This window comes from Passer domesticus, chromosome 10, assembly GCF_036417665.1.
Source record: "Passer domesticus isolate bPasDom1 chromosome 10, bPasDom1.hap1, whole genome shotgun sequence".
NCBI classification, from domain to species: domain Eukaryota; kingdom Metazoa; phylum Chordata; class Aves; order Passeriformes; family Passeridae; genus Passer; species Passer domesticus.
Window position 1 is genome coordinate 23,191,989 of NC_087483.1, and position 24,757 is coordinate 23,216,745.

Here is a 24,757-nt window from a genome sequence, read left to right on the forward strand (position 1 = left end):
ACTGTTGCACCCTGGGAAGAGTTTTCTCTGGAAAGAGACTAGTGGAAATGATGGTTTCAGAGGTTTCCCTGTGTGCAGAGCTGTTACAGGTAAGGAGGGGCCATAGCAGGGATGATAAACTCCCCTGGCACCCAAGCATGAGAACTCTGATTATCAGAGCCCACAGTGTTTAACATCTGGCAGATGTTGAACAAGAAGGCTGGATGCACTGAACAAGCTCAGTTCAAGCTATACATTCACCCAACAAAGTTTCATTTTCACAATAGTTTTAATGAATAAATGCAGCAATTATTTCAAAAAATGACACAAACCAATATTAACTTTACAGTGCAAGACTGCGCTAATTTGCATACAAAACTATTAACCTCAGTATTTTGATAGTATACTACTTTTCTGTAGTGATCACTTCAGCTTAACCAGTGTGCTCGCAATGACTTCAGTATAGTAATGAAAATACTAAACACAAACGTTGTCTTCTGCACTTCTATTTAAAGCAAAAGTTATCAAAGATCAAATTTTTAACTAGGATTAAATATTGTAAATCAAAACATAGTGCATTTGTGTTTTCACCACAATCATTTGGGGTCTCAGGCAAAGATAACTACAAATATAATTATACAGCAAGTTGCTCTGGTAATCAGAATTCAGTTGGTAGTTAGCTGAGAACATGAAGGAGACTTTATTACAGTAATAGCTGAAATACTTAATAGACTTTGTAGAAAACAAACTGTTAGCTTTTCTTCAGAAATACCACTTGTAGTTGTCCGATGTTACTAAAATCAACTGAGCTAGTTAAAAGATTTAAAGGCTAGAATGCTCAGCTTCAGACCTGATTTTTTAAAAGCCCTTGCTGTAACTTTCAGCTTTGCTTTAGCAAAAGCAACAGCTGTGAGTGTGTTCCAGCATTTATACAGGCCCCATTTTACACTATGTGGCATTTCTCACATCCTGTTTCAGGGCCAAAGAGAACAGCTCTGTTCTGCTCACTTGTAGCCCTGCAGATTGGAAGGTGTGCCAGTTATCGACTCGCATCCTTGTAAGGAAGAATAGGGGCTGCAAAGTGCCCACAAGCTTGAGTGGAATAGGTAACCCTCCTGTTCTGGTGGCAATTAAGACACAATAATCCTCCCTCGGCCCGTCAGTTTAACTGCATACAGCCCAGTCTGTAATGCACTTCTGTTAAAGTTATCTACATTAGCTTAACCAGTGTATAAAACCATTTTGTTGTTTTGCAGAACTTGGCTGGGGAGGTAGCTGGTGATAAATCTTAAATCTTGCTCAGCTACAACTAGAGTAGCATGACTTCAGTTTCCAACATCCTACCTATCCCACTCACTTGTGATATCTCACCTTCTGCTCTGCACAGAGATAGTGAAAAAGCAAAAGCTAGGCTTATTGTGTCTGAGATGGATTATGCATGTCTGCTGCAGAACAAAACCCACATACAGTTTAATTAACTGAGAAAAGGATTAGTTCTCAATGGCTTTAACTGCATCACTCCAAAAATGCTCAGGAATGACAGGGATTGAGGTACAAAGCTGGTACAGTAGTAGGCATTAAGACTGGAAGGACTCAGTATCTGAAATGTAAGATTCATTCCCCTCTCTGTCTTTCCCTGTATATTCTGATTTGTCTTTGACTGATTAACATATTCTGGTTAGCATGTTTATGTTATAGTACGACTTCCAGTTAGTACAAAAATGAGGCCAGAAGCATATAACAAATGCAAAGGTATTTTCAAAAACTGTTAATTCCACTTATTCCTATTTACTCCTGAGAAGGCAGTTTATACTGTCAAAGTAATAGAGATGCCCTATTACAGACAAATTTTAAGAATCTGTTTATTAAAATAGTTTCATTTACAGCTGTATCTGACATACCCAAGTCTGAGATCTTACAAAGGCTAGAATGTTGATACTGCGTTTTGGTATGACCTATAGAAATACAGGCAAATGCAAGACTAACATTTCTCTACTGTACACAAGCCAATGCTGGTTTTTAATTCACAATGATCAGGGCAAGGTAAGTTTTTTCACATCTCTTATATATTCACATTACAACCAAAGAAACAGAACTGATGCCACATACCTGAGATACATTATACCAGTAGTAGCAGTTAAAAATGTTTTTTAAAAATTTTTATCCCTACAGAGGTGTGATTCCTATAGCTGAAAACACCACCTTGATGTAGGCAGTGTATGCAGGCAACATATCTAACTTTGCAAAATTAAGCTTCAGCATGCTTAAGATAAAAGAAAGTGCCATACAGTTGCAAAGGTATAGCAATGAGCTCGATATTTCTTACACAAGTTTTTCATTAATCTGTAGAATTGTATAATAGAATATGGGCTTTTTTAATTGTTTTTCCAATTGGCTTTTTTAAGTTTTTCTAATAAAATGATTTTTAACAATACAAATTAATACCAGATATGATAGGGATCGATGCAACAGCTATAAAAACCAAAATATTGTTCCTTTGACTTAGTTCTGAAAGCAGTCATAAACAGAAAGTGAAACAAATGAAGTATGACCTTTTTTATAGGTGCATGTTTGGAGCTTTTGGTGGCTGTTGGTTTTTTAATTTCAGAAAAGCCTCATTACGCTCAAATTTAAAATTACTTTCACATATCAGAAGTGGCTCAAGATCATAAATCAGGTCTTCTAAATTCCATTTACAGACGAGCCTACTTAGGAGCTGCTGAAGAAAAAGCTACATACTCCGGAAAGTGGTCATGTCCTTGGGCTCACTGCTTGGCACACACCAATCATCGGCTTCATGGTTTGCTTTATAATGTTTCCAGGCTGCTTTGTTGTATACAGGGAGTCTTTCAATTGATTCTGTTGATAAGGCCTGTAAGGAGAAAAGGTTCTAGCTGATGATTCTTTTTAGTTGAAGTTACCATAACAGAAGAAGGAGTTCTATTAGCAGTTCAGATTAGAGTTGCTGCTAAAATTAGAGTAGAATGTTCCATCATACCTTGATGTAAATAACTGCATCCGTACCATAGCCTTCTAAGGAATACAGTTTCAGGTCTCCTTGGAAGTACTGTGCATACAGACGTGATATGGGTAAGCCATAACCAAATCCAGCCTGATCAGGAGAAAAAGTATACTTCCATTAATTGCATTAATCAGTGGCATTTTCTGTTTAAACTTAATCGGTAAAATAGACAAACTAAGCATGATGTTTGACAGTAAGTAACAGGAATTCAGGTGTTAACTATTAAGCTCTTCCCAAAGCTGTTATATACCCCAAAACCAGAAGAATGCATGAATTATTGTGATTATGAGAAAACTGTTTGACTCCTTTGTCAGGCAGGGCTGGCAGGTAACCCCTCTTGCATTATGGTAGCTGTTTGAAGAGATGCCATTGGAGAAAACTCTGCTGCATGTCTGCATCATGATTCATGGAGCTGCTAATCTGAATTACTCAGAATTGTTAAGTCAAATACACATCATCATCATCAATATATATAAAAAAGGTACAAGACACAACGTCTATGACTTTGCAGCTCATACTGAAATTCTATCAAGCCCTGGCTGCAGTAGCAGGACAGAGCCCTGAAGTGTTAAGTGTGATTTTTTGTTTAAATACTAAATATTGTGTTTAAATACTAATTTTTGTTTAAATTTTAGAGGTAATCTCTCAGCATACAGAACACTCCTCTGTAAAGATCTTGTGTTTAGTAAGTTGCAGAGTCATCTACATGCAGAACTACATATAATTTTAAATTATGCAATGTGGGAGAATAAATACAGGAAAGCTGTTCAGAGATTCTAATTTCTGAGAGCTTAGGCTTTATTTCTTGTGCATTTATTACATTCACATGAGACCAAAGTGGATTTTGCATATGCCCTGTCACGTCTCTGTACCTTCATCCTTGCTGGGGGTTGGTACAATTGACTGCACAATACAAATGAACTATGGCCTTGATCTAAAATCACTGCTATAATTATTCCTTTCATTCAGTGGCTACAAAAATAATTCTGAATCCTGCCCTCACTGCAGTATGTACAGCATAGCTAAGTATTCTGCTTGACATGGCTGATCTTTAGAGTTAGTAGAGAAAAAGAGAATCTTGAACAAATTTAAATAATTTTTTTTGTATTTTATGCCATTTTTCAGTTATTTTTTGAAAAATACTTTAATTAAGCTTGAATTAAGTAAAATTCAAATATTACTCAGTGTAATATCTATAAAATCAGCATTTCATAGATTTAGCTAAATGGTTTTTGGGACAGTTAGACCTATCCATGACGCCATGGTATAAAAGTCTTGCATACCAAAGGTGTAGCTCGTGATGTCTCAACACGAGGACGTGGTGCTGTTGAATACATATAGTTGAACAGTCTGTCAATTTTCCTCATAGGAACACCACCACCACGGTCACTCATCTGGAACAAGAAGGAGCATTTAGCTTTATATCCCTGAATACATTTTTATAAAAGACAGTTTCTCTCAAACAATAAGCCAGAGAAAGTTACAATAAAGTATTATTTGAAGGTGTCCCTACTAAGTTACAGATTTTCTTTAATTCTCACCTTCAACAATGACCAAAGAGAGATGAATCCTTCACTTTCATCCTTTATCCAAACCATTAAATAAAATACTGCCATAAGAAGCATTCATAATCTCTTGGAGAAAAGGAAATTCTGCTTGAATTGTGCATTGCTTTTATCTTGTTCATCACACACTTTTGTCTGAAGTCACTATCTATACCTTTCAGCAAATGCTAGGTTCTCTGTGTATTTTATCTTTATTCCTCAAGAATACTGACATTTAAATATAATTTTACTAAAACCTATTACTTGAAGGAGTAAGTCAAAGGAGTTGTTTTACTACAGTTTAGTTAGACCTATGAAAAACACTGCATGCAGCTGGTCTTTGAAATCAAAGATGGATGTTTTACAGAAAAAAGAAGCTGCAAACTGTACTTCAGGAGGTTTGTTTTGTGTGGAATATACAATATATACTTCCCTTTCTTCAGTTGTTTCACACCTGTTCACCTCTGTCATTGTCACTTAGAAAATGTTGATGTTAAAATTGTATAAAGGTGCTACTTCATTTTAAGTCATGGTTGCTTTTAAGCTAGGCAAGACACAAGCAAGTACAGGATGCTGTTGCAGAGCCCTCAGTGTGACTGCAGCCTCTTCATGAGGCAGTATGTGAAACCCCATAAGCGTTCTTTACTTACATACATCATCACATACAATCTACTGATGGAACCAGATCACCAGCTCAAGTTACTAATGTGCTGTTCATGACAGGAAAAGAAAACCCTAATCAAAATAACTTTCAGAATAGTAAAAAAAGAAAAAGTAGTACCTTCACAGTTAAATCCTCATTTCCCAACGTGATGTGTACATGAATTGCAGGATAAATGCATCGATCAGCATGATGTTCCATGGTGGCTCTCATTGCATTCTGTAATTTTCAAGTACAACTTAAATCCTATTCACTTTGTATATTAACTTAAAATATAATTTAGTAGTTATTTTAATCATGTATTTAAGAATCAGAACAAATGTATAATGGTTTAGAATGGGTTTTTTATATTCCTAGTTTATTCACTATCAATATATATTTAGTTATTACAATTATGAGACTTCAAATATTTAAGTTTTTTAAAGGAAAAGTGAATAGTTTAATGTACAGCATTTGTGTTCTAGAGTTCTTTATAATGCACATAGTACATGCAATATGACACAAAGTCCAAGAAAAGTCTAGGACTAAACTGCTGGAGAAAAGCTCTGGAGGACATACTACATATTTTACCAGATTTGAAAATACACAATTTATGAGATATCTTATTCTCACTTCTTTTATTAACTAATGTCATCATACATTTTAAGATTTAAACTGTTTATTCAGAAGGTATTCAGTGGCTAGGTTAAAGAGGTACATCTTCCAAAGCTGTTCATTTTCTATGCAGTTATTGTTTCTCTAATAGTACAGAGTAGCTGTGTTGCTGCAGTCAAATGGCAAGAAGTTTGCACTTGCAAAAACATGCTGTGATCTAGAAACAATTTGAAAAGTCAAAGCAATGCAACCTCAGTAAACAAAGACGTATGAAAGAATTGTGTAATTAATGGTAAGTGCACAGACCTTGAAAAGTTCAAAAACCATGTGATAGAGATGTGATGGCACATACACCACTTGCATAGGCTGTCCTGGTGATTTAGCTGGAGAGAAGAGAGTCTAAATAACTAAATAGCGAATGAGATGTCTTTTATTCATTCCCACAGTAATTGAAAATGTGAATTTTTATTGTTAAATTTAAAGAAGGAAAATTTGAACAGAAATCCTTTGAAAAAATTTATGTTAATCAAAATGATGATTAAGATTTTCAAATGTTGCTTGCTGCTTTAGAAATTAATGTTAAAGCCCACTATGGGATCACTGACTAGGGCATATCGTAGTTCTTTCAAATAACCTCCTCATAGGTATCACAAAGATGGAATACAAAGTTGTGTATAAATCTTTAACATGTCACAAGAAATGCAGAGAGGGTTAGATGCAGTAATGACATTGAAATCTTAGCAAGGGAAGGAGCCTGCTACAATTTGTTATATCAACAGCTGTAGAATCAAAAACTTCTACTCCTGTCAGTTTTCTGATTAAAGGGAGAAATGAGGAAAGCATTCTGTCAGATTTAAAAAACCCCAGTAGATACAGAGAACACATGAACTAGGTGAAAAGCAGAACATTTCACCACCAGCTCCTTTAAAGAAGCCATCATGATGTTCAAGAGCATGCCTTGTCCACATTCACTTACAATTCAACTCTTCAAGGATAAGTTCTGGAGAGCTCATGTAATATAAATCACAAAGTGTCTTGGCATTTTCATAGCCATCTATAATAAAAAACACAGGAAGTTACATTTCCCCCTCCCACTTTTTTTCTCCTTTAGAATCTGCCACAAAAAATTTCTGAAAGTACTGTGCACTGTCAGGGAGATTTGTACTTTTCATAAAAACTGCGTTTATAAGAAAAAGAAAAAAAGGTTGTATTTTGCGTCAAATAAAACTCCTGCTCCTGGTAGGCAAAAGAAAACAATATATGCATATCAGGATGTGTATTCTACTCTTAGTATAGACTCTCATGTAAGTTTTCAGGATTCTTATCATCTGAATTTACCTTTAATAACTTCAACAACATTGCAGTTAGGATCGATGCTTCCAATATGTTTTGGATGAGCTGGATTAATTTTCCCACCAAACAGTAAAGCTGCCAAAAAAGAAAACATCATTTAATATCCAGCATAACTTTATAATGTTAATTTGTGTCTTCTGTTTTGCTAAATAAAAAATCTATAGGCAATTTATAATTTCAGTCTTCACCATAATGAAAAGCCTACTATTAATAAATATTTTAGGAATTGTATTAAGAATGAGTTATAAATGGCAAGGCAAATAGTATACTCCTAAGTGGCACCTTAGTACATATTAAGCACTTAAACATTAAAGGAAAATACAGCTATCATTTCCCCTCCTTTCGACACTTACAGTGTTGATTAAGGAGCATTCTGATTGAAATGCGGCTCATGTAGAAGCGGTCTAAAAAATACTGCACGTTCTGAGAGGTCACTGGATCAATGCCAAAGCTTTCCTTGTATTCTATTACTCCTTGAGCCATCGTAGGAATTACATCATTGTGGCGATTCCGGATTTTTATCACGGTATCTGTAAAACTGAAATGAATACTTTGTTACTATTTCACTTTCAAGGGAATTTAATCCTCCGGCAAACAGTGCCTGTCTACAAAAATGAAGACTTAACCAAAATATCACATCTGCCTATTGCAGTAAGAAGGCAGATCAATCTTTACAGCACATTCCAGGTGACTAGCACTGAAACAATCAGTAATCCACTATTCTGACTGTTTATAAAATTATTACTATTTATTATCTTGATTCTGCCAAGAATCAAGATTATAAATAAAGATATCAAGATAAAATTGTCTTGATATCTGCCAAGAGAAAGAAAAAACTATGCCAACTGTTTTCATGCAGAACAACCCATGCCTGTCAAATGGCACTTCAGGTCAGCCAGCACAGACCACAGCATTCTACAGAATGACATTATGTTGAAGTGCTTAATTTCCTGTTTTAATGTACCCTCCTTTTAGAGACAGGGGATGACATTGCTGCAATTCTTCTGTAAAAATTTGAGATAGGAATTTTTTTTTCAGCTATTGTTTTTTTGCCAGTTCTCCAATACAATATTAACAAGATATATGTGACAGCAAAGCATACCTGTGAATAGCCCCTGCATCTTCTGCACTTTTGTCCTTAAAGTCAAGAATCTCCTGAAGACTTTGGACGTACCTTTCAATGAAACAAAGAAGATAAAGATCAATTCTAATATGCCTCCCCAGATCTCTCTGATTAACAATTTGTGGTCTTCCAGTGTTTCGTGTTTCCAAATCATTCTACCTGTCTCCCTGTGAATTTTGTTAGATTCCTTTGAATCCATTTATGATGTTTTCTTCCAAAATTTCCAGAGCAATGAATTCCACAATTTAATTAGAATGCATAAAATATCATCTTTCTGTTTTAAACCCAGTAGGCGATCACTTATTTGCAGCCCCTGCGTGTTCCTGTTAGTGGAAAAATCTTTCCATTTGTGCATCATTTAAGTATTTCTGCCATCCCTTTCCCCAAGCTGAAGAATTCTATTTGGTTTCTCCTCACGTAGAAATTGTTCCAACCCTTTGATTATCCCTCTTGGTCTTTTCTGTTCAGGATGGAGCTGCATGCAATTCAGGGTAATAATGGGCTAACATAGTGGTACAATTATATTCCTACCCATTGGTTATTTAGTTCCTAATACTACTTTCCTTCTGCCATCAACTGACATATGCAGAAAAATATTCCCCGTAGCAGCAACATTTCTTTTTCCATGGTAAGGAAGCAAGCACACAGGAGAGGAGGTTCTTCCCTGTGTTCTACTTTGCATTTGCCCAAATGGAATTAATTTCCCATTTGATCAGTGTCATCTAATATCATGAGAATGTAAGCATTTGTGTTTCAGTGAGAATTCATTAAGCTGTCTTCATTGATAGTTCTTTTCATACTCAGTCATCTAGTCAATCCCACTTACTGGCAGATTTTGGCAGATAACTTAAAAAACCTTTACAGAAATCCTTGTGCCTTTAGCAGTTGCCAAAGAATCTCTTTGTTTTGCTTTCATCTTTAAAATTTTATGCCTAAGTTTCTTACTTGGAAGCAATCTTTACTTTTCAAGTAATGTATTTTACTTTAATACCTTCATGTTCTCTCTGTTGTTTTATGTTTTGCCTTTGGGAACCTTCTATTGCTTTTTCTTCATATTTTCTATACCTTTACTCTCTGCAATAACCTGTTTTGTAAATGGTTTCTGCTATGTTTTGCAAACATTTTGGACCTTAGTTTGCTTCTGTTGTTTTCTTCAACTAGCTTCTTCACTGTTAGGTAAGTTCCCTATTAAACACTCTTCTGCTGGATTTTTGTTTTAAAAAAAAAATTTTGATTCCTCATACAGGTGTGTGCAATACTTAATGATTTTTTTAATTCCCTTGGGGTTCTCTAATTGGTCCTAAATGCTTTTTTCCCACATCTGTAAATTTAGTTTCTGATCACACTGGTATATTTAGCATCTCAGTATTAATATGCAATGTTCATGTACCAAGCCTATGAATGTCCTTTCAGTAGAAGAGTTTAACTTCCTCCAACCTGTGTATGTGCACGTCAGCCTTAGGAATGGAATGTCACTGTTCTTACCAGCTCTGCACCAGCTGAACTGAAGGTGTTCTTAGGAGGTTGTCTGGAAGCAAGCTTATTTCCTTCATTATGTTTGCCAATCTCACAGGCAGCTCTTGGCGCAGAAACATAAATGAAGTCTTTTCACAAGCATTTTCCGATCCTAAGACCAATATGACATCAGAATGAAGTCAATACTATGGTAGAGAACTGCACAAAGTTACTTTCTTGCATGAGAGGCCTATACCTTGATTTCAAAGCAGACTCCACCAGGCTGGTAAGCCAGTGTTTCATGACAGTAGCCCACTTGTATTTCAAAATTTATCACATACTGAAACTTTCCTGTTGCAGTAATGAGAATCATCCATATACGAACAGAAAACAATGCAACAGTGACAGACCTATACTGTTCAATTTTAAATATGGCTTCTATCCATGTATATTGTTCACTTTATTTGCAGCAAACTCTAACCAGCACTGATCAAACAGTGTCACTCTGAGCACATCAGAGAAGCAAATGAAACCAGCACAGGAAATTATTTATGAGAAGGATGCGTGAGAAAGTATCACAGTCCCATACACTCTGCTTTTCATCACTGATTTAGTGAATTATAATAACTCATCCTCAAACACTTTCAGAAAATAAATTCAGTAATAGAGATCTCATTTTCAACTAAATCTGTTATAGTTTAAATTCAGTCTTACAGGAACAGAAGTCAGGTGAACGAACTCACATGAAGAGTGAGAAAGACATTAAAGCAGGACAGCTACTCTGCTTAGCCATTGGGATACTAATACATTCAAATGTTTACATTTTTAAAAGCTAGAAGTGAAAATACTCCCTCTTTTGATAACCAACCAGTCCTTTTGTAAGAACAAGTGTCATCTGTGGGGGTGGCAATTAAATGTGGTTATTAAAATCAAGACCTGCTTTTACTCCCACAAAGCTTGTTTTCCTAGGTGAGAAAGGAGGGTGCAGCATGGGAAGAGACTAAGAAATGCTGTACCTCGTTCTCAGCCAGACTTCTTTCTAGACTTAAAGACTGTCAGGTAAACAGCACCTGAACTTCCTAACCTGCCCATCTGCTGCAGTGAAGCGTACTCTTCAGGTCTGGTGTTTCACAACACGTGTCTCCTACAAATTAACTCCTGTGTTACTGCTCAGTTGACTCCTTTCATTTGGCAAAGGGAAGTTGGGGAAGAAGATTAACGGAAGGGATGAGGAAAGAAAAAAGGAAGCTGGGACTGCCTTAAACATGAAAAATCTTCACCACATTGAAATAGAGCAGTTTACTTTAAAGCATGCAGATTCAGACACATAAACTACACTGATGAAAGAATGTCAGTTAACAAAAAAGTGAATAATTTACAAGAAATTCCTCCACAATGGCACTTACCAGCATTATGCACTGTCTACATATGACCTCTGCCTAGAAACCTTTCATTCTTCTCCCCAGTCAGACTGCACAGGCATGACTGTTACTGGCCTTTCCCTTTTCTTGGGTAAAATTCCAAGAACAAATCGGATCAGAGGTATTAAAGTGTAAATATAATCGTTAAATGCCTCATATACTCAAAAAATTACATTTCACAAAATAGTTTTTGTATTTGAAGGCCTTATCTTTGCAATCAAATATGGAAGGCAGTATAGAGCAGGCAAATTGAACAGGCAAATGACTCCTCCCATGTGCAGCTACAGTCTATATCTAGGCAAAGAATGAGCAAAACTCCTACAGAAAATACTGTGGTCTTATAACCCAAGACTAGACCTAAATTTGCTTACAGAATATTTCATTTTTTTAAAGTTAGCTTTACCAGATTTTATTATTTCCTCTTTGACTGTTCTCACTCTTGCAAAAGCAGCAAAAAAAAAACCTTAATGAAAACATCATCAGATTATAATAGCTGCAGAATGTCTTATAGAGAAATATTGTCTCTGTCTTGCAGTCTTTTATTTCTGTTATTAGTTTTTACTCTCTGTAAAGATTAAATCTGTAAGGATTAAATCCTTAAGCAAAAGAGAGGAAAAAATACTGTAGAAGTTTTCAAGATTATTTTTACCTTATGTTCAGGTACTAAGAGCAAAAAAAGTAGCCTATCTGTTGACACAAGGAAATAGTGTGCCTTGAAAATAAACGTTGATTTAATGGTAAGCATTTTATCAGTAGTGGTTAAATAATGCAGGTCAAAGCAAACTCTCAATTGCAAGCTTCTTTGCTTAAAAGTACAGTAGCAACAGAACATATGGTGGAGTGCCTGTAGGAATCTGGCGTTTTAAATGTCAGATACATTTCATTGCCACAAGTGAAACATTAAATAGATGGATGAAGTGATAGCAGATAATTGAGAGAAAATCTTTATAAGTCTTCCTGCTTATACAAAGTTTGAGGTTCTAAGATTAGTTCTCACTTAGGTTTTACTTGCAAAACTATAAAAAAGCCATGAAACTATTAACTAGTTAAATATATAACATGTAAACATGTATGCACACCAAAGTGCCTTGGGTACAGAAACAGAACATACTATAGAATGGCTCCAACCTCAGGCTTTGAAGAGGTGTCTCAGTGTGACTTACACAACTTTCCTCTATGTGGTCTTTGCTTTGAAGCATAATAGAACAATTCCGGTGATCATTTTGTTTCCAAGCTGACAGTCAAACCTGGAAGCATTAGAAGTGGTTTTGGCACTGAGCGTAAGATTGAGTATCCTGTTACTGATTTACTCAATTTCAAGTCTAGCTTCCAAACCCTCCAGGATGGCTCCGCGTGTCTGCATCCTGTTCCTTTTCTCACACACCTTTTAAAACGGCAACATTTGGCTAGGATGTTTCTGCAGGGCACAGGCCAAGTGACTGAGCGGTGATGACGGCTCCCTCGGTGCCAGCTGAGGCTAAACGCTTCACGTGTTTGGAAGATGCCTTTAAAAGGCTGCCTGCCGCTCAGCGAAAGCTTAACCAGTCTCACCTGTCTGAGTCACTGCTCTAACGCTACCAGTTGTCACAGCTGTTCCTATCCTCTCCCCAACACCGCGGGTTCTGCAGGAAAACACCCGACTAGCCTGGTGGTGCCAAAAACTGGAGTTTCCAGCTACATTTCAACCTTGCCATAGTCGCGGTCTCCGGGAATGAGCCAGCTGGGCTCCCTTGCCCCAGAAGGAAGCAGAGCCCTTTTCTGCTAGGAACAGCGTTAACAGATGGCAGCAGCCGGGCAGCGCTGACGGGGTGAGGGGTCGTGGCCGTCCCGCTCCTCACAGGCACCTGTGGGAGGAGGGGCAGCGGTCGAGGGCGGCTCGCCGGGGACTCACCGAAGTCCAGAAATTGCTTCATGGAGAGCGGCGAGGGCGAGAAGCGTGAGTAGAAGTCCACCTGCTGCGGGATGTTGCCCGGGGCAGCGCCGCGCAGAAGGGCGCGCAGCAGCCTCATGGTGCAGCTCCGTCCCCTCGGCTCAGCCCGGCCCGGCCGCCATTTCCCGCCGCGCCGCTCCCCCGGCCCCTGCCCAGGCCGCGGCCGCCTCCGCCGCGCCGCCGGGAGGAGGTGCCCGAGGGGGGTGGGTGTCTCCGCCCGGCCCGGCCCCGCCGCGGCGCGGGGCGGGGGAGAGGGCGGCTCTGAGGCACAGGGGCGGGGGTGCCCGGAGCTGCCCGGCGGCGCCTGAGGCGGACGCTGGGCTGTCCCCGGCGCCTTGACGGCTCGACGGGAGGAGGCGACGCTCGCTTCGTGGAGGAGCCCGGCCACGCACAGGTACGCGACGTTAGGGGTGCCGGTGCTTGCCCGGAGAAGGGCCGCGGGTGCGCCCTGCCCACAGGCGGGGAGCCGTGAGGGCTGTGGGCGCGGGGGCCGGGACCGCGACCGCGGGGGCCGCGGCGAGGCCGAGAGATGCCCGAGCACTCTTGCTTGGCATTGCGGTGCCCGGGGCTCGGCCATGCGGGCTCAGCGCTCCCGGGGCTCCCCCTCGGCCTGGGATGGAGCCGTGGTGGGCGGCAGGGACTCGAGGGCTGGGACGGGAACTGTGGAAACTCACAGAAGGGCCGAGCCTCACCCAGGCTTAAACAGCCGCGTGTCTTCTCACTATCGCACCTGTGTCTGCCCAGCTGCGGGGTGCGCTGGGGTTTCTTTTAGTTACCAGAAAAAAGATAATCAAACAAAAAACACGGAGGAAAAATAGGGCTTCTGCCTTTACAGGTACACTCCTGATAGGGCAGCAATGAACACAATGTGTCTGTGTTGGTAGAAAATCACTTGGACTGTGTGTCACAGTGAATCACTTAGCTGCCTGTTAAAATGCAACATGTGGGGTACCACGCTGTGTATTGAATGGTTTATTCTCCTGTTCTGTTAGGAATATCTAGAATACTAACCAGAAAGGCCATTAATAGTGATTATAAGCATTTCTGATAACTTACTGCAGTATAGATGTTAAAGACGTCTTTGACATTCGACTCTTATCTCCATCAGATCTATCAGCACAGATAAAATTTGATACCTGGTAGCTTGAGCTAGGTGCCTCAAAAGAAGGAACCCTAGACAAAGAAATTCCTGGGCAACTATTATTACAGTCTAAACTCTGCACACAATAGTGTGGATCAATAGCCATAATAGAGTCTGGGCCCTTGACCTTAATTGCTTTGCTGTTTTGTTACCAGGTGTTTGCCACATGGTCATTTTCACATCCTCTTAGGTCTGTTTCTGTGGTAATTTCAGTCAGTTCTGTAGTCCGTGTTATTATGTGGTTGCTCCAGCTGTTAATTTTTGAGTAATATTTAAATTGCAGTTTTGTCTATTCTAACTATTAATAATGTTTAGGCTGTTAATTCCAGGTTTCACTGTGATCCATCTTTGACTAATGCAACGTAGCCACATAGCTCAGTTTGCTATAACAATTCTAGCTACTTATGCCAAGCAAGCACTTAGCTACTTTCAAATAATAGAATTTTTCAATAATACTACCCTTGTTTTGGTAATCATACCTGCTTCAATAATTTAGTATTTGATACAAGTTTAACCTCGTGCCCTAGCAGAGTTTGTAGGCAAGGTTCACTCTGTTAATTACTACATAGGCCATAATTCACATGCAGGCACAGAGGTGTGTACATCTATACCTGCGTACAAAGTGGCTATGAAAAGTTCCCCTTGAGTTCACTGGAATGCATCAAATCCATTTACATTTTTCAAGAGTTGCTCCTTGAGGGCTGTAGGAGGATGGCCTTTCCTGTTTGGCAGGATTGAGGGTTCATGGTCACAGCCTGCTGGGATGTGGGAGAGTTCAAAGGGCCTCTCTTGGTACTGCTCTGTATTGGGTCAGGAGATGCTTGACTTTAGTCAAAAATATGTTTCCATCCTAGCCATAAACCAAGTTTTGAAGCAGTGGAAATTTTGGGGGAGAAAAGTCTAGTAACAATGGTGCAGTTTCATTTGCACTGCAGCTGAGGGTGATAGCTCCTGAAATCATAGAGCAGGCCTGAGCAGCTGTGGGAGGGAATGCACCACCACAATTCCCCCATGTCTGAAGTCAGTTCAGGTGCTCCACGGAGTGACAGGGTGGTCACCTCTGGTTACAGCTATGTTCCAGTTCTATTGGAGGGAAGTTTTTGGTTACATAATTATTATGGTTTTGTTAAATGTTAATAATATGTATCAGGAACGCCTCTTTAACAGTGCCATCCATCAAGTTACTCTCCACACTACACCATACTGAAATACTGTTCAATAAGAAGCTTTATCCCAGTTTACCTTTTGCATTTCAGTGGGCAAGGTGCCCTCATGACCTTCCCTTATAATTACTGTTAGCAGTAGATTTTACCCACAGTGAAGAAACATATAGTATGCAGTGTGCTATAGTTACCATATTGATTAAAATAAAGAAAAGAAGTGGAGGTCTCCAGCCTGTGGGAACTTGCTGATGTGTGAATGAAATTTGGTTCATGCTGGCAAGGGTTGCTCCTGTGAGAAGCATAAGCAATCTTTTGATGGCTAACCTGATCTCCAGTGGAGATACCAATGCTGGTATCATTCCCAGTGCCATTCCTGAAAAGAGAAAAACAATATCAATAGTGGATCATGCCCTGCATTCATTTGCTTTTTCTATTGTGGATACTAGTATTCGCCCCATAAATTTATTAACTAACTTTTCAATATTGATTGGTTTCCTGTGAACAAACCTTGTATCTGTGACTTGTCTATGACATGATAGTGGGGATGGATATCCTGTGGCATCCACTAGAGCAGTTCTGATACAGCAATCACATTAATCCATTCAGTGCTTTGTTGGACTCTTCCCATTAAGGTTGTCTTATTTCTTGTTAATGTTGCATTGAAATACAGAAAATATTTTGATTCAGTCAGCCTACAGATGCAGCTTCCTGGTGCATTTTCCTGAACTGCACCAAAAGTATGTGAGAATGAAGCAGGATTAAACTGCCTTTTTCATCTGGTTTGTAATCCATCCGTCCCTTAATCTTTATCCTGCAAACAGAATGGTTTGTTCTGCTCTGGCCAGGGACTTGTGGCTAACTGGGCAAACAGACAGCTTGTCTGTCTCTGCAAGACTTCTACAAATGCAGCTTGTTGGCAGGTTTTGCTTTTTGCAGCTTGTAGGCCACTCCAGAAACACCAAGGTGTAGCTCATGCTGCTCAAGTTTGTACTAGTTTGGAACTTGTACTTGAGAATTGCTGTGCTCAAAACCATTTTATGATGGCCTCTCAGCTGTGAGCCAGCACATGTTTAAAGCAGTGCCTACAAGCAGTACACAGAGTCTTTGTAAACTGCTGCAATTTCTTATGGCTCTGGATTGGCTTCATCTTTTAGATCTATATATTACTGTGCTGCTGTTTTGTGTTTCAGCTTTACAGACATGCCTTAAAAACTGGCCTTCTGCCTAAACTTATCTTTGGACAGCAGTCCCCAACCACAAGATATGGCAAAGGGTGCCAGAGGTTAAATAAAACATTGTTCATTGTAAGCTAGGGACCATACATAGTCAGGTAAAGCACTTTTCTCAGAAAAAGTCGTGCAGGATGAGCAGTCACAGAAGTAACTGTGGATAAAAGAATGGTGGATAATTATTTAAATGCTGTGTTCAGAGAAGAACCTCTCTATTTACCTAATGGTGTTTTCCTCATCTTGTTTAAACAATTGATCAGATCCTGATCCATGTAAAAGTGTTCTGTTAGAGCATTCAAAATTTTCTCCAATATTCTTTCTCTCCTAAAACTTGTTTCTCTCACTGATGATTTTCTAGGGGCTTGCTCTGATGTGATCCAGTGTGACACTGGCCAGAGCTCTAAAGTACTAATTTCTGTAAATTCTTATGCCAACTAAAAAGGAGAAATGTATTATTTTCATTATTTTGCATTTTTCCTACTCACAGTCATGCTTATTGGTGTTGTTGAAATTCTGATACATCTGGATCAATAATTTAAATGGGACAGAACAATTCAGACCTCAAAAGAACCGAAAACACAATGTTTTGTTGAATTTCAATTTATTTTTTAAGTTCTAATATTGCAGGGTGTTACATAGAAAGAGTTTCTTGTTTGTTAAGGTGTTATGGAAGTCATCAGTTCTTGGGTGCTGCATGTACTAGTACGTTTTTCCTTTTCTTTAAGGTCCTCCAAACTAGGTGCAAGTCAGATTAAGAAAGGAGCTTAAGTTGCCAGGTGTGAGTATCCTTAGAATATTTCTTTCTTTCCTTTCAGTGGTTTATATGCTTGGCTGCAATGCCTGCACGGTCACCTGGGACCACACACCATCTAGCCAGCTTGTGTACTTAACCTGCACAAATTGTTTGTTGTTCTTAGGTTTGTCTTCATTCTCAGGTTTTTGTCAGTAAATTGAGCTTTTGCCATGCTACACAAATTCTGAGGGTTACACTGGTTTGTGTGGCTTTGGTCTCCTTCTTGTGAGGAACTATGACCCTTATGGGGCTTTTCCAATTTGAGATACTCTTATGGATGACTTTTAGATACAGGAAAAATATACTACATAGCTACTGAAGTTAAGCATTAACATTTTTGGGGAACAGGAACAGCAAAGTATTTTGCAGACATTGCGGACAACTCTCAGCAGCTGTCAGAGGTGGGCTGCTGGTCTGGGCGGATCTGCGGTCAGTTCCAGGGTGGCTGTTGTCATGTTGTTCCTGCTTGCTAAGCTGGAATTGGTCAGAGTGCCTCGTAAGCAGGCTGGCAGTGATGCACTTCTTGGTTCTGTACTGGGGTACCCTGCTGGACCCCTCCACTGCAAGAAACCAGGCAGTATCCTACAGACATTTAATTTAATTTAATTTATCTGTTGCATTATTTCATATGTTCCTAGCAAAAGTATTTGACTCCTTTGTCCCTTCCTTCCCTATCCCCCCAAGACACTGGGATTAAGGGATAGAATACATGGTTAGCATTGTGTATCAGTGACAAAGGGGATTTATCTTGGTCTGCAGCAGCACGGACACCTCTTGCAAAAATCTGTTCTCTGTGTTTTCTGAGATATTTGAAGCAGGTAGGGCCCTGAAAAGGTGCGGCTTGCAAACATTTTGCAGAACTAGAAAAGGAAGAAAGGGGTCTTTCTTGCAATATGAAAAATGCAAACTGCAGGTCCCCAACCCCTTCATAGTGACAATGTCCCACCTTGGCTGGGGTTTAAGGCCCGTTACAGCAGCAGTCTTTTGGGATAAGGAGTTTTGTGGTGGTTTTTTTTACAAGGCTTACAAGGTTAGGACTCAGCAAGGTTTATGAGCCTGTAAAAGTTGTATAGTATGAATTATGACTCTGGGGCCTGGAAGGATAGACATTGAAAGGTATCTGAGGACTGGAGTAGAAAACTAAAGCAACTGGTTACACAATCCCTACAGGGAAACACACTCACGCTCTTCTCGTGCCACACAGCTGTGCTGCCTGCTGAGCCAGCTGCAGCACGCCCAGGCGTGTGCACAGCCCGCTGCTGGCTCAGAGCACGGGCTGCAGTTGCCTGGTTGTTTCATCACAGCTTGGTCTCCTGGCCTCTGCACTCCAACTGCTGACACACTTGATTTGTGCTGGGAGAAGCTGCTGCAGTGTTGAACACGAGCAGCTCTCTGGTTCTGTGCAGTCTGTGGAGGTAAGACACTGCAGCCCTTGCAACAAGGATGCTTTATGGGGACTGGTGGTTCAGTGCCCCTTTCAGAAATTTCCTTTTACCCCATGTGCTGATTCTTGATTGGTGTCCAGCTGAGCACCCTGTTGCCTCTCTTTTTCCACATATAACTCTCATGGACAGGTGGCTACTGGAACTGAGCTGTGGTGGTCCCTTAAATTGAAAGGTGTATTCTCTTATAAGTTGTCTGCTGTGCCGCAGCAGTTACACATATGGGAAAGTACTGCAGTTCACCAACATTCTATTTCTGTACTTTGGACAATACAGAGTGTGTATATTTTTGTACAGATATAAAACACACACTATATATAGTGAACATTGTTTTATATATCACATATTTGCATACATCTTGTACACATACACTGTTAAAGTGCTGTACCACTGTATTATTGTGTAGACTACACCTGCTACTATTATGTATGTGTATGGTATGTATAAGCATACATAAAAAGCCAAATATGATAGATTTGTTCAAAACTTACTATAATCAGCTACTTAACTGTTCTGCCAGTTGACATTTTGTCTTCTTGTAGACAAATGTTTGTGGCCATCATGTAAAGGAGAGTAATTGCCTAATAAGAGCAGGTTGAGTTCTTATCTTTGAGATGCTCTGAAGGGTCTAGTTCTGGAAGCTTCTTGGCCTCAACAACAAGGAGTTGCCTAGCATATATCCAGCTAACCTTTTTCTTCAGGCTTTGTTGCACCAAAAGGCCTTTCAGCAACAAGGAGTAAAAGCATCCTATGAGGGCTGACATCTTAGAGGTGGGGCCATATTTTGTCTGTTGGGTTTGATGGGACTTTTTCCCCTGCATAATTCTGGCTTTTCCATAGGGCATTTTTGGTGGACTCAAAACTATCCTGAATTGTGTTATATCAAATTTCCACTGCTAAATACAAATAGGTATGCAAAGTCCTTGACCAATTTTGGGGGATGTATTGCAAGCCTGAGACTGCTTAGCTCCTGCTGCTCCTCATCTGCCCCTTGCATGGAGCAGGGCAGAGAGCTACAGCAGTGCTGACAGAGAACTTGTTAAAGCCTGCCACTTCCAGCCTGTTCTTCTAGGGAACTTAGCTGTGGCCACCTCAGTTAAGTATGGTAAAATAACTATTACCAAGACCATCTTTAATTTAAAAAAATTTATTTCACACTTCTATACAAATATCCACAGGTAACTTCTAATCATGGAATGATGTAGCATTCTTAGCTGGTATAACAGAAGTTTGAGATAAAAATATACCAGTGACGTGACTTACTTTTCAAGAACTTTAACACTGCTAAGACATTCATGTTCTTAGATGAGGGCCACAATCTGATTTTATACTCAAGGGTATTTCTCAAGCTTCTTAGCCCCTGATTAGCCTGGCTTCTGATGCTGCTGAGCTTTTAAGCAAATAAGCTAGGATTCTAAAATATATTAATACATTATTAATTATGTATTAATAACTAAAGATATTAATACATAATTATTATGTAAGCACTCATTAAGTCAGGGTCATAACATACTGAGATTATCTAGTTTAATAGACTCATCTTAGTTAATACTAAAGGTAACTTTTTAGGTGACCACACCTTCCAAGAAGGTACATTCAAAGTTAGCAGTAAAAATAAGATATTTGACAACTGCCCTCCTAGCAGGTTTTTACCCTATAAAGGGAAAAAGTACCAAGAGGTTTTTGCATAGTTCATAGTACAAGCAATTAACATGCATACTTTTTGAGCAGAATCTTGTTCCACATGGAATACACAACTGTGAGCTAAATCTGTTCTTAAATAGTACCAAGGCTTTAGAATATGGGTAAAAAAGTAAACTCTTTAAATCATTTTCTCAGTTATGTTACAATAACCAAATTACTAATAACGTGGTTCTGCTTTTATCAACATTCAGGTATTCAAGATGATTCAGTAGTCTCAACGTGGATCAGCTCAGATCCCGACAGTTAAGGTGAGTAAGGCTCTGTAGCCTCCAAGTGCTATACAACAGTTGCAGTAGTCAAGGCCTTTTGCCAACCAGGAAGTCCTTATGAAGCTGGAAAGAGGTTTCCAAAGGACTTTTCACTTTCTTGCAGTGAGTATAAAATGGCATCTAAAATATTACTTCAGTTTGGTGTCCAAATTTGTTAAACAGTCCACAGTAATATACAAATCATGTTACAGGACCTGATGTTACAAGCATCAGGAAAAGAAAGCACCCATACACATCATTTGCATAAATATTTACATTTTAGAAAGCATTGGCACCTTCAGTGATTTATTAAAATGCAGTAAAAGCCTCAGGTCTCATAATCTGAAGTTCAAACACAGAAACACAAAAACCAGAACAGTGGATTTAAAAATTCAGTAGTCTTCAGCCTACCAGTTAGTCAGACAATGATTTAAAATAAAAATAAATACAAAAATGACTAAAATATATATATACAGAAAGTACATCTAATATTCAAGCCTCTCTTAAAAAAACCTGTGTGTATTTGGTGTGAGCAAGAATCACACAATCTGATCTTAAAAAAAAATAACCCAAAATCAAACAACATAACCCATTGCACGTGTAATTTAAGATGATGCTTTTGTTAAGCCCTAACTACTGCAGCAGGCAAAGGTTATGACTAAAGCAGACTCGCAGGTCTTCAGTTATACTTGAACAAAGTGTGATAAGGCCACTGTGTGTTTATAAAGCACTGTGCATTGAGGGAACAATGGAGAACTCATCTTGACCTTAATCATGCATGCCTTAAATAACTAGGAAGAAAGTCAGGAGCATGGGAGGATCAAAAGGTCTGATGTAGTGGTTTTGCTTATTCTGCAGAAAAGACCCCACTTCAGCATAATATTTTCTGAAGTGTGGGTTAGATTTAAGAGGGTGTAGAGGCAGTGTGGAAATTAAATAAGGCAAATGAAGTCTGTTGAAGCCATTTTAACTGTGCAAATAGAAGGCTCAACGTAAGTAGTAATATCTACAATCAAATGGTGAATGTCTGTAGTGTTCACAAGTCTAACTCCATCAGTATTCCATGAATGAAAACCTTAACCTCTACCTGAACTTTGTGCATGAACAACATTTTTGCCTAAGAGTAACTTTCATTTTCATTCCATTTGGTGAACCACTGTTTTGTCTCAAGGTCTTGGCTTTTCCCATGCTTGATCTGTCGCTCCTCTTTTCGAATCCTTACAGCGTGATAGCGGGGGACACTGTCTTCGTACCTGGAACGCCGGAAGAACCCGCACTGCCACAGAAGGAAAGGAACGGTTTAGCTGTAAGTTGCTGCCAAAGTACTACAACTGCAGAGGCAGTGAATTCTTCCTTCACACAAATATACAGGTAAGAAAATTGAAAAAATAATGTAGCATATTTAGCTGTAAAAATGTGAGCCAAGAGGTCTGCATTAGCTGTTCAGCAGCAGTTAAAGACAAAGGGCATGCTCTGACTATCCATGGTAATCAAATACCTTAAAAAGACTCCCTCCAGTACAAAGCTGTTCATTCATCTAGTAAGGACATTTACTGCTACACACAGGAAAGCTGCTTCTCCTGAATCAAAGGGAGGTATGTACTTCAGTGTCTTCCTGTATGATGACATGATTTACCCTTAAGAACCTACAGAAAGATTTCCAGAACATTCAAAGAAAGTCACCCTAAGGGCCTTGGTTCTCAAAGCACCATTTCCACTTCAGTCACCTGAACTAACTACACCTATCCTGTATTAGAAGTATGAGTCTTGCTTGCCATGGGAAGTCACCCTGGATGAAACCTGTAACACTTATTTGCAATCCACAGTTTTTATTCAAAGCTGCTGTAAAAACTGATTGTGAGTATTGAGGAACGGACTAAAATTAATTTCCAAAACAAAAGGGAGCCATGGCCACAATATACAAAGATAACGACTGCTACACACTCAGCTTTACATCCTTATGGATCACAGATCATCCTTATAGACCAAGATTCAGGTTGAGACACTGTGCCATCCAGCTGACATTAGATACTGCTGGGGGTAAGAACATGTTAAAGCAAGAAAGTTTTCTTTCATAGTATTTAGGGTGCTGGATTTTCTGCTTCCGTTTGGTCAATGGTTTGGAGTTTTTTAATATTAGAACTGAATTTTAAAAAATTACAGTGAGCAAAGACCAAATCTTTAGCCACCTCATAGTTTCATTAAATACTATTTTGAAATAATTAATGAAGAATTCCTCCCCACTCCTTTATCCCAAGCACGCTTATGGATACAATGTACATGCATGTAATGTCTTAAGTGGAATCAAGGTTGCTGGAAGCATAAATCATGCATCTTCTAACTTTAGCGAAGTGTATTCCTAGAAAAGTACACCTAAGAACTCAAGTAAAACAGATGTTTCCACAGCAATAAATTCTCATTATGAAAACCCCTCTCCGATGTAAGCAACATGTACAGCATGCACTAAAGGTTAGTAAAGCAAATTTATGTATTGTTGCTGTAGTCTTATCTTTCCATCTTAACTCTACAGTGTTGATTTCCATCTTGCAAGCTTAAAGACTTACTTGTAATGTTAAAGCATAAATTAAAAAAAACACTGAAGCCCAGATCACCATGGTTTTTGAAAAAAAAAAAAAAAAGAAGCATTTTAGACCAGGGTAAACCTCTGTGTGTTCACATGCACCAATAGCTGAAAATCTATCAACAGAAGGAGCAAGCAAGTATGATAGCTTGAAATCCAAAAGTTAATAGAACTTATGCAGAAGAAGCTTCACAGTTAGCCACTGCAACCATAGCATGTGCCACAGCTAGAAATTAAAAAACATCATCAGTTACCAATTACAGAAGTAGATCAGTACTATGCATCAGAAGTAAGTCTCTCTTTATCAGATGGCTGAGTATGGATCTCAGCCTTGTGATATGTGGCATCGTAATGATCTTTCTTATTTCTCTTGAAGAAACCACACTACAAGGAAGCAAGGTATTTAGTCATTTTTTGTGGACTGGAAGAAGTCAAACCTATTAAAACTGACTTAAGTTTGTCAACTGTCTTCCCATTATCCCTTCACAGGCCAAAGAAACAAAAATAAAAAAGTCATCACAAGAACTCAGCTGTTTCTAGATCTGAGAACTTCTCAGGCTAACTTGATCTATACAATGACAGAATAAAATAACCTGAGTTATTAACAGACTAACCTGAGAATATTATTTCAGAGACATTTTGATAAATTTGTAGAGAATCTGGGGTATTTTTAAGAAAAGCTACAATAAAGTATGTCCACAGCAAGTGAACGTGGCTGTGACAGAAACCTGTTTGTGGACTAGTGCATGGGACAGACAAAAGCACAGGGTGTAGAGGAAAAGCAGGTACTGCTTTGGCCCCTTCAATATAAGCTTTTGTCTTAAACCAATGATGTATCTGTCTTTCCAGTACGATGTTTGTCCTTCATAGAACATCACAGTCTGTGTCATCAAAACCAGCATTTTTCACTGTGTGTGCATGTGAAAAATGTTTGTTATTTTCGTGCACAGTAGAACAGTAGTAGCTAGAACCTAACAGCCCACCCAGTATACACTCATCAGGAGTATTTACAGGAGCAGCTGGGAATTTTTTTAGAAATAAGGAAAGCAGGACTATTCTATAGAAAGTAACTTGTAGCAAATAGCTCCTCAAAGCTAACTGGTGCAGTTTCACTGGAAAAAAAAAGTGACAGATGGGATATTCTTCACCTCCTCTTCCTTAATAACCTTCTGCTGTCCTGTAACAGCAAATACTAACTGCCTACACCTATAAAAACTCCGAATAAAAGGATTGCTCTGTTATACTTGGGACCACAAATAACTGACATTTTTACAAAGGTAATTAGAAAAAAGATACTTGACTTTTTCTTTTGCAAATAGTTAACCATTTGTTATACCTCTTCATTTCTTTAAGGTTTCTGATACAAAAAAGCAG

At 39.0% G+C, this 24,757-nt stretch overlaps 2 protein-coding genes and 1 long non-coding RNA gene across 15 annotated transcripts in view; 1 reads left to right on the forward strand and 2 right to left on the reverse strand.

The window, feature by feature from the left end:
- Nucleotides 1-249: 249 nt before the first annotated feature.
- On the reverse strand, nt 250-13,178 carry PDK1 (pyruvate dehydrogenase kinase 1). 6 transcript variants are annotated; one of them, XM_064434438.1, is made up of 12 exons: nt 13,044-13,163; nt 12,264-12,399; nt 9,762-9,903; nt 8,256-8,327; nt 7,507-7,691; nt 7,139-7,228; nt 6,777-6,854; nt 6,107-6,183; nt 5,327-5,425; nt 4,285-4,395; nt 2,978-3,091; nt 250-2,851 (listed from the first exon to the last, which is right to left on the reverse strand). In XM_064434438.1, exons 2-12 carry the CDS (start codon nt 12,349-12,351, stop codon nt 2,711-2,713), a joined length of 1,197 nt encoding a protein of 398 aa, XP_064290508.1. In that variant the 5' UTR covers nt 12,352-12,399; nt 13,044-13,163; the 3' UTR covers nt 250-2,710. The 6 variants fall into 6 exon arrangements, with proteins under 6 accessions (XP_064290508.1, XP_064290509.1, XP_064290507.1 ...); XM_064434439.1 differs by having other exon boundaries at nt 12,316-12,399; nt 13,044-13,058; XM_064434437.1 differs by lacking the exon at nt 13,044-13,163 and adding an exon at nt 12,537-12,945.
- A 134-nt stretch (nt 13,179-13,312) lies between these two features.
- LOC135308876 (uncharacterized) overlaps nt 13,313-24,757 on the forward strand; it is a 35,118-nt gene continuing 23,673 nt past the window's right edge. Inside the window, exons 1-3 of one of the 2 annotated variants that reach the window (XR_010369267.1) lie at nt 13,313-13,476; nt 20,746-20,802; nt 22,027-22,173. This is a non-coding gene — a long non-coding RNA (uncharacterized LOC135308876). The remainder of the gene's footprint in view (nt 13,477-20,745; nt 20,803-22,026; nt 22,174-24,757) is intronic. The other variant, XR_010369268.1, reaches the window with a different exon arrangement.
- Nucleotides 19,982-24,757, reverse strand: part of ITGA6 (integrin subunit alpha 6) — a 93,206-nt gene continuing 88,430 nt past the window's right edge. For 6 of the 7 annotated variants that reach the window (XM_064434425.1, XM_064434428.1, XM_064434427.1 and 3 more), the window contains one exon: nt 19,982-22,078. In XM_064434425.1, the coding sequence (XP_064290495.1) occupies nt 21,920-22,078 (159 nt within the window). In that variant the 3' untranslated portion in view covers nt 19,982-21,919. Of the gene's footprint in view, nt 22,079-23,637; nt 23,768-24,757 lie in introns of all 7 variants that reach the window. The other variant, XM_064434424.1, reaches the window with a different exon arrangement.

Excerpts from the sequence above, each read along its gene's own strand:
- PDK1 (XM_064434436.1), bottom strand. The coding sequence starts at position 13,161 with ATGAGGCTGCTGCGCGCCCTTCTGCGCGGCGCTGCCCCGGGCAACATC. Across the intron at positions 4,396-5,326 it reads ATGAGGATTTAACTGTGAAG|ATGAGTGACCGTGGTGGTGG; the intron begins GTACTACTTTTT and ends TTCTTGTTCCAG. Across the intron at positions 2,852-2,977 it reads ATGCAGTTATTTACATCAAG|GCCTTATCAACAGAATCAAT; the intron begins GTATGATGGAAC and ends TTCTCCTTACAG.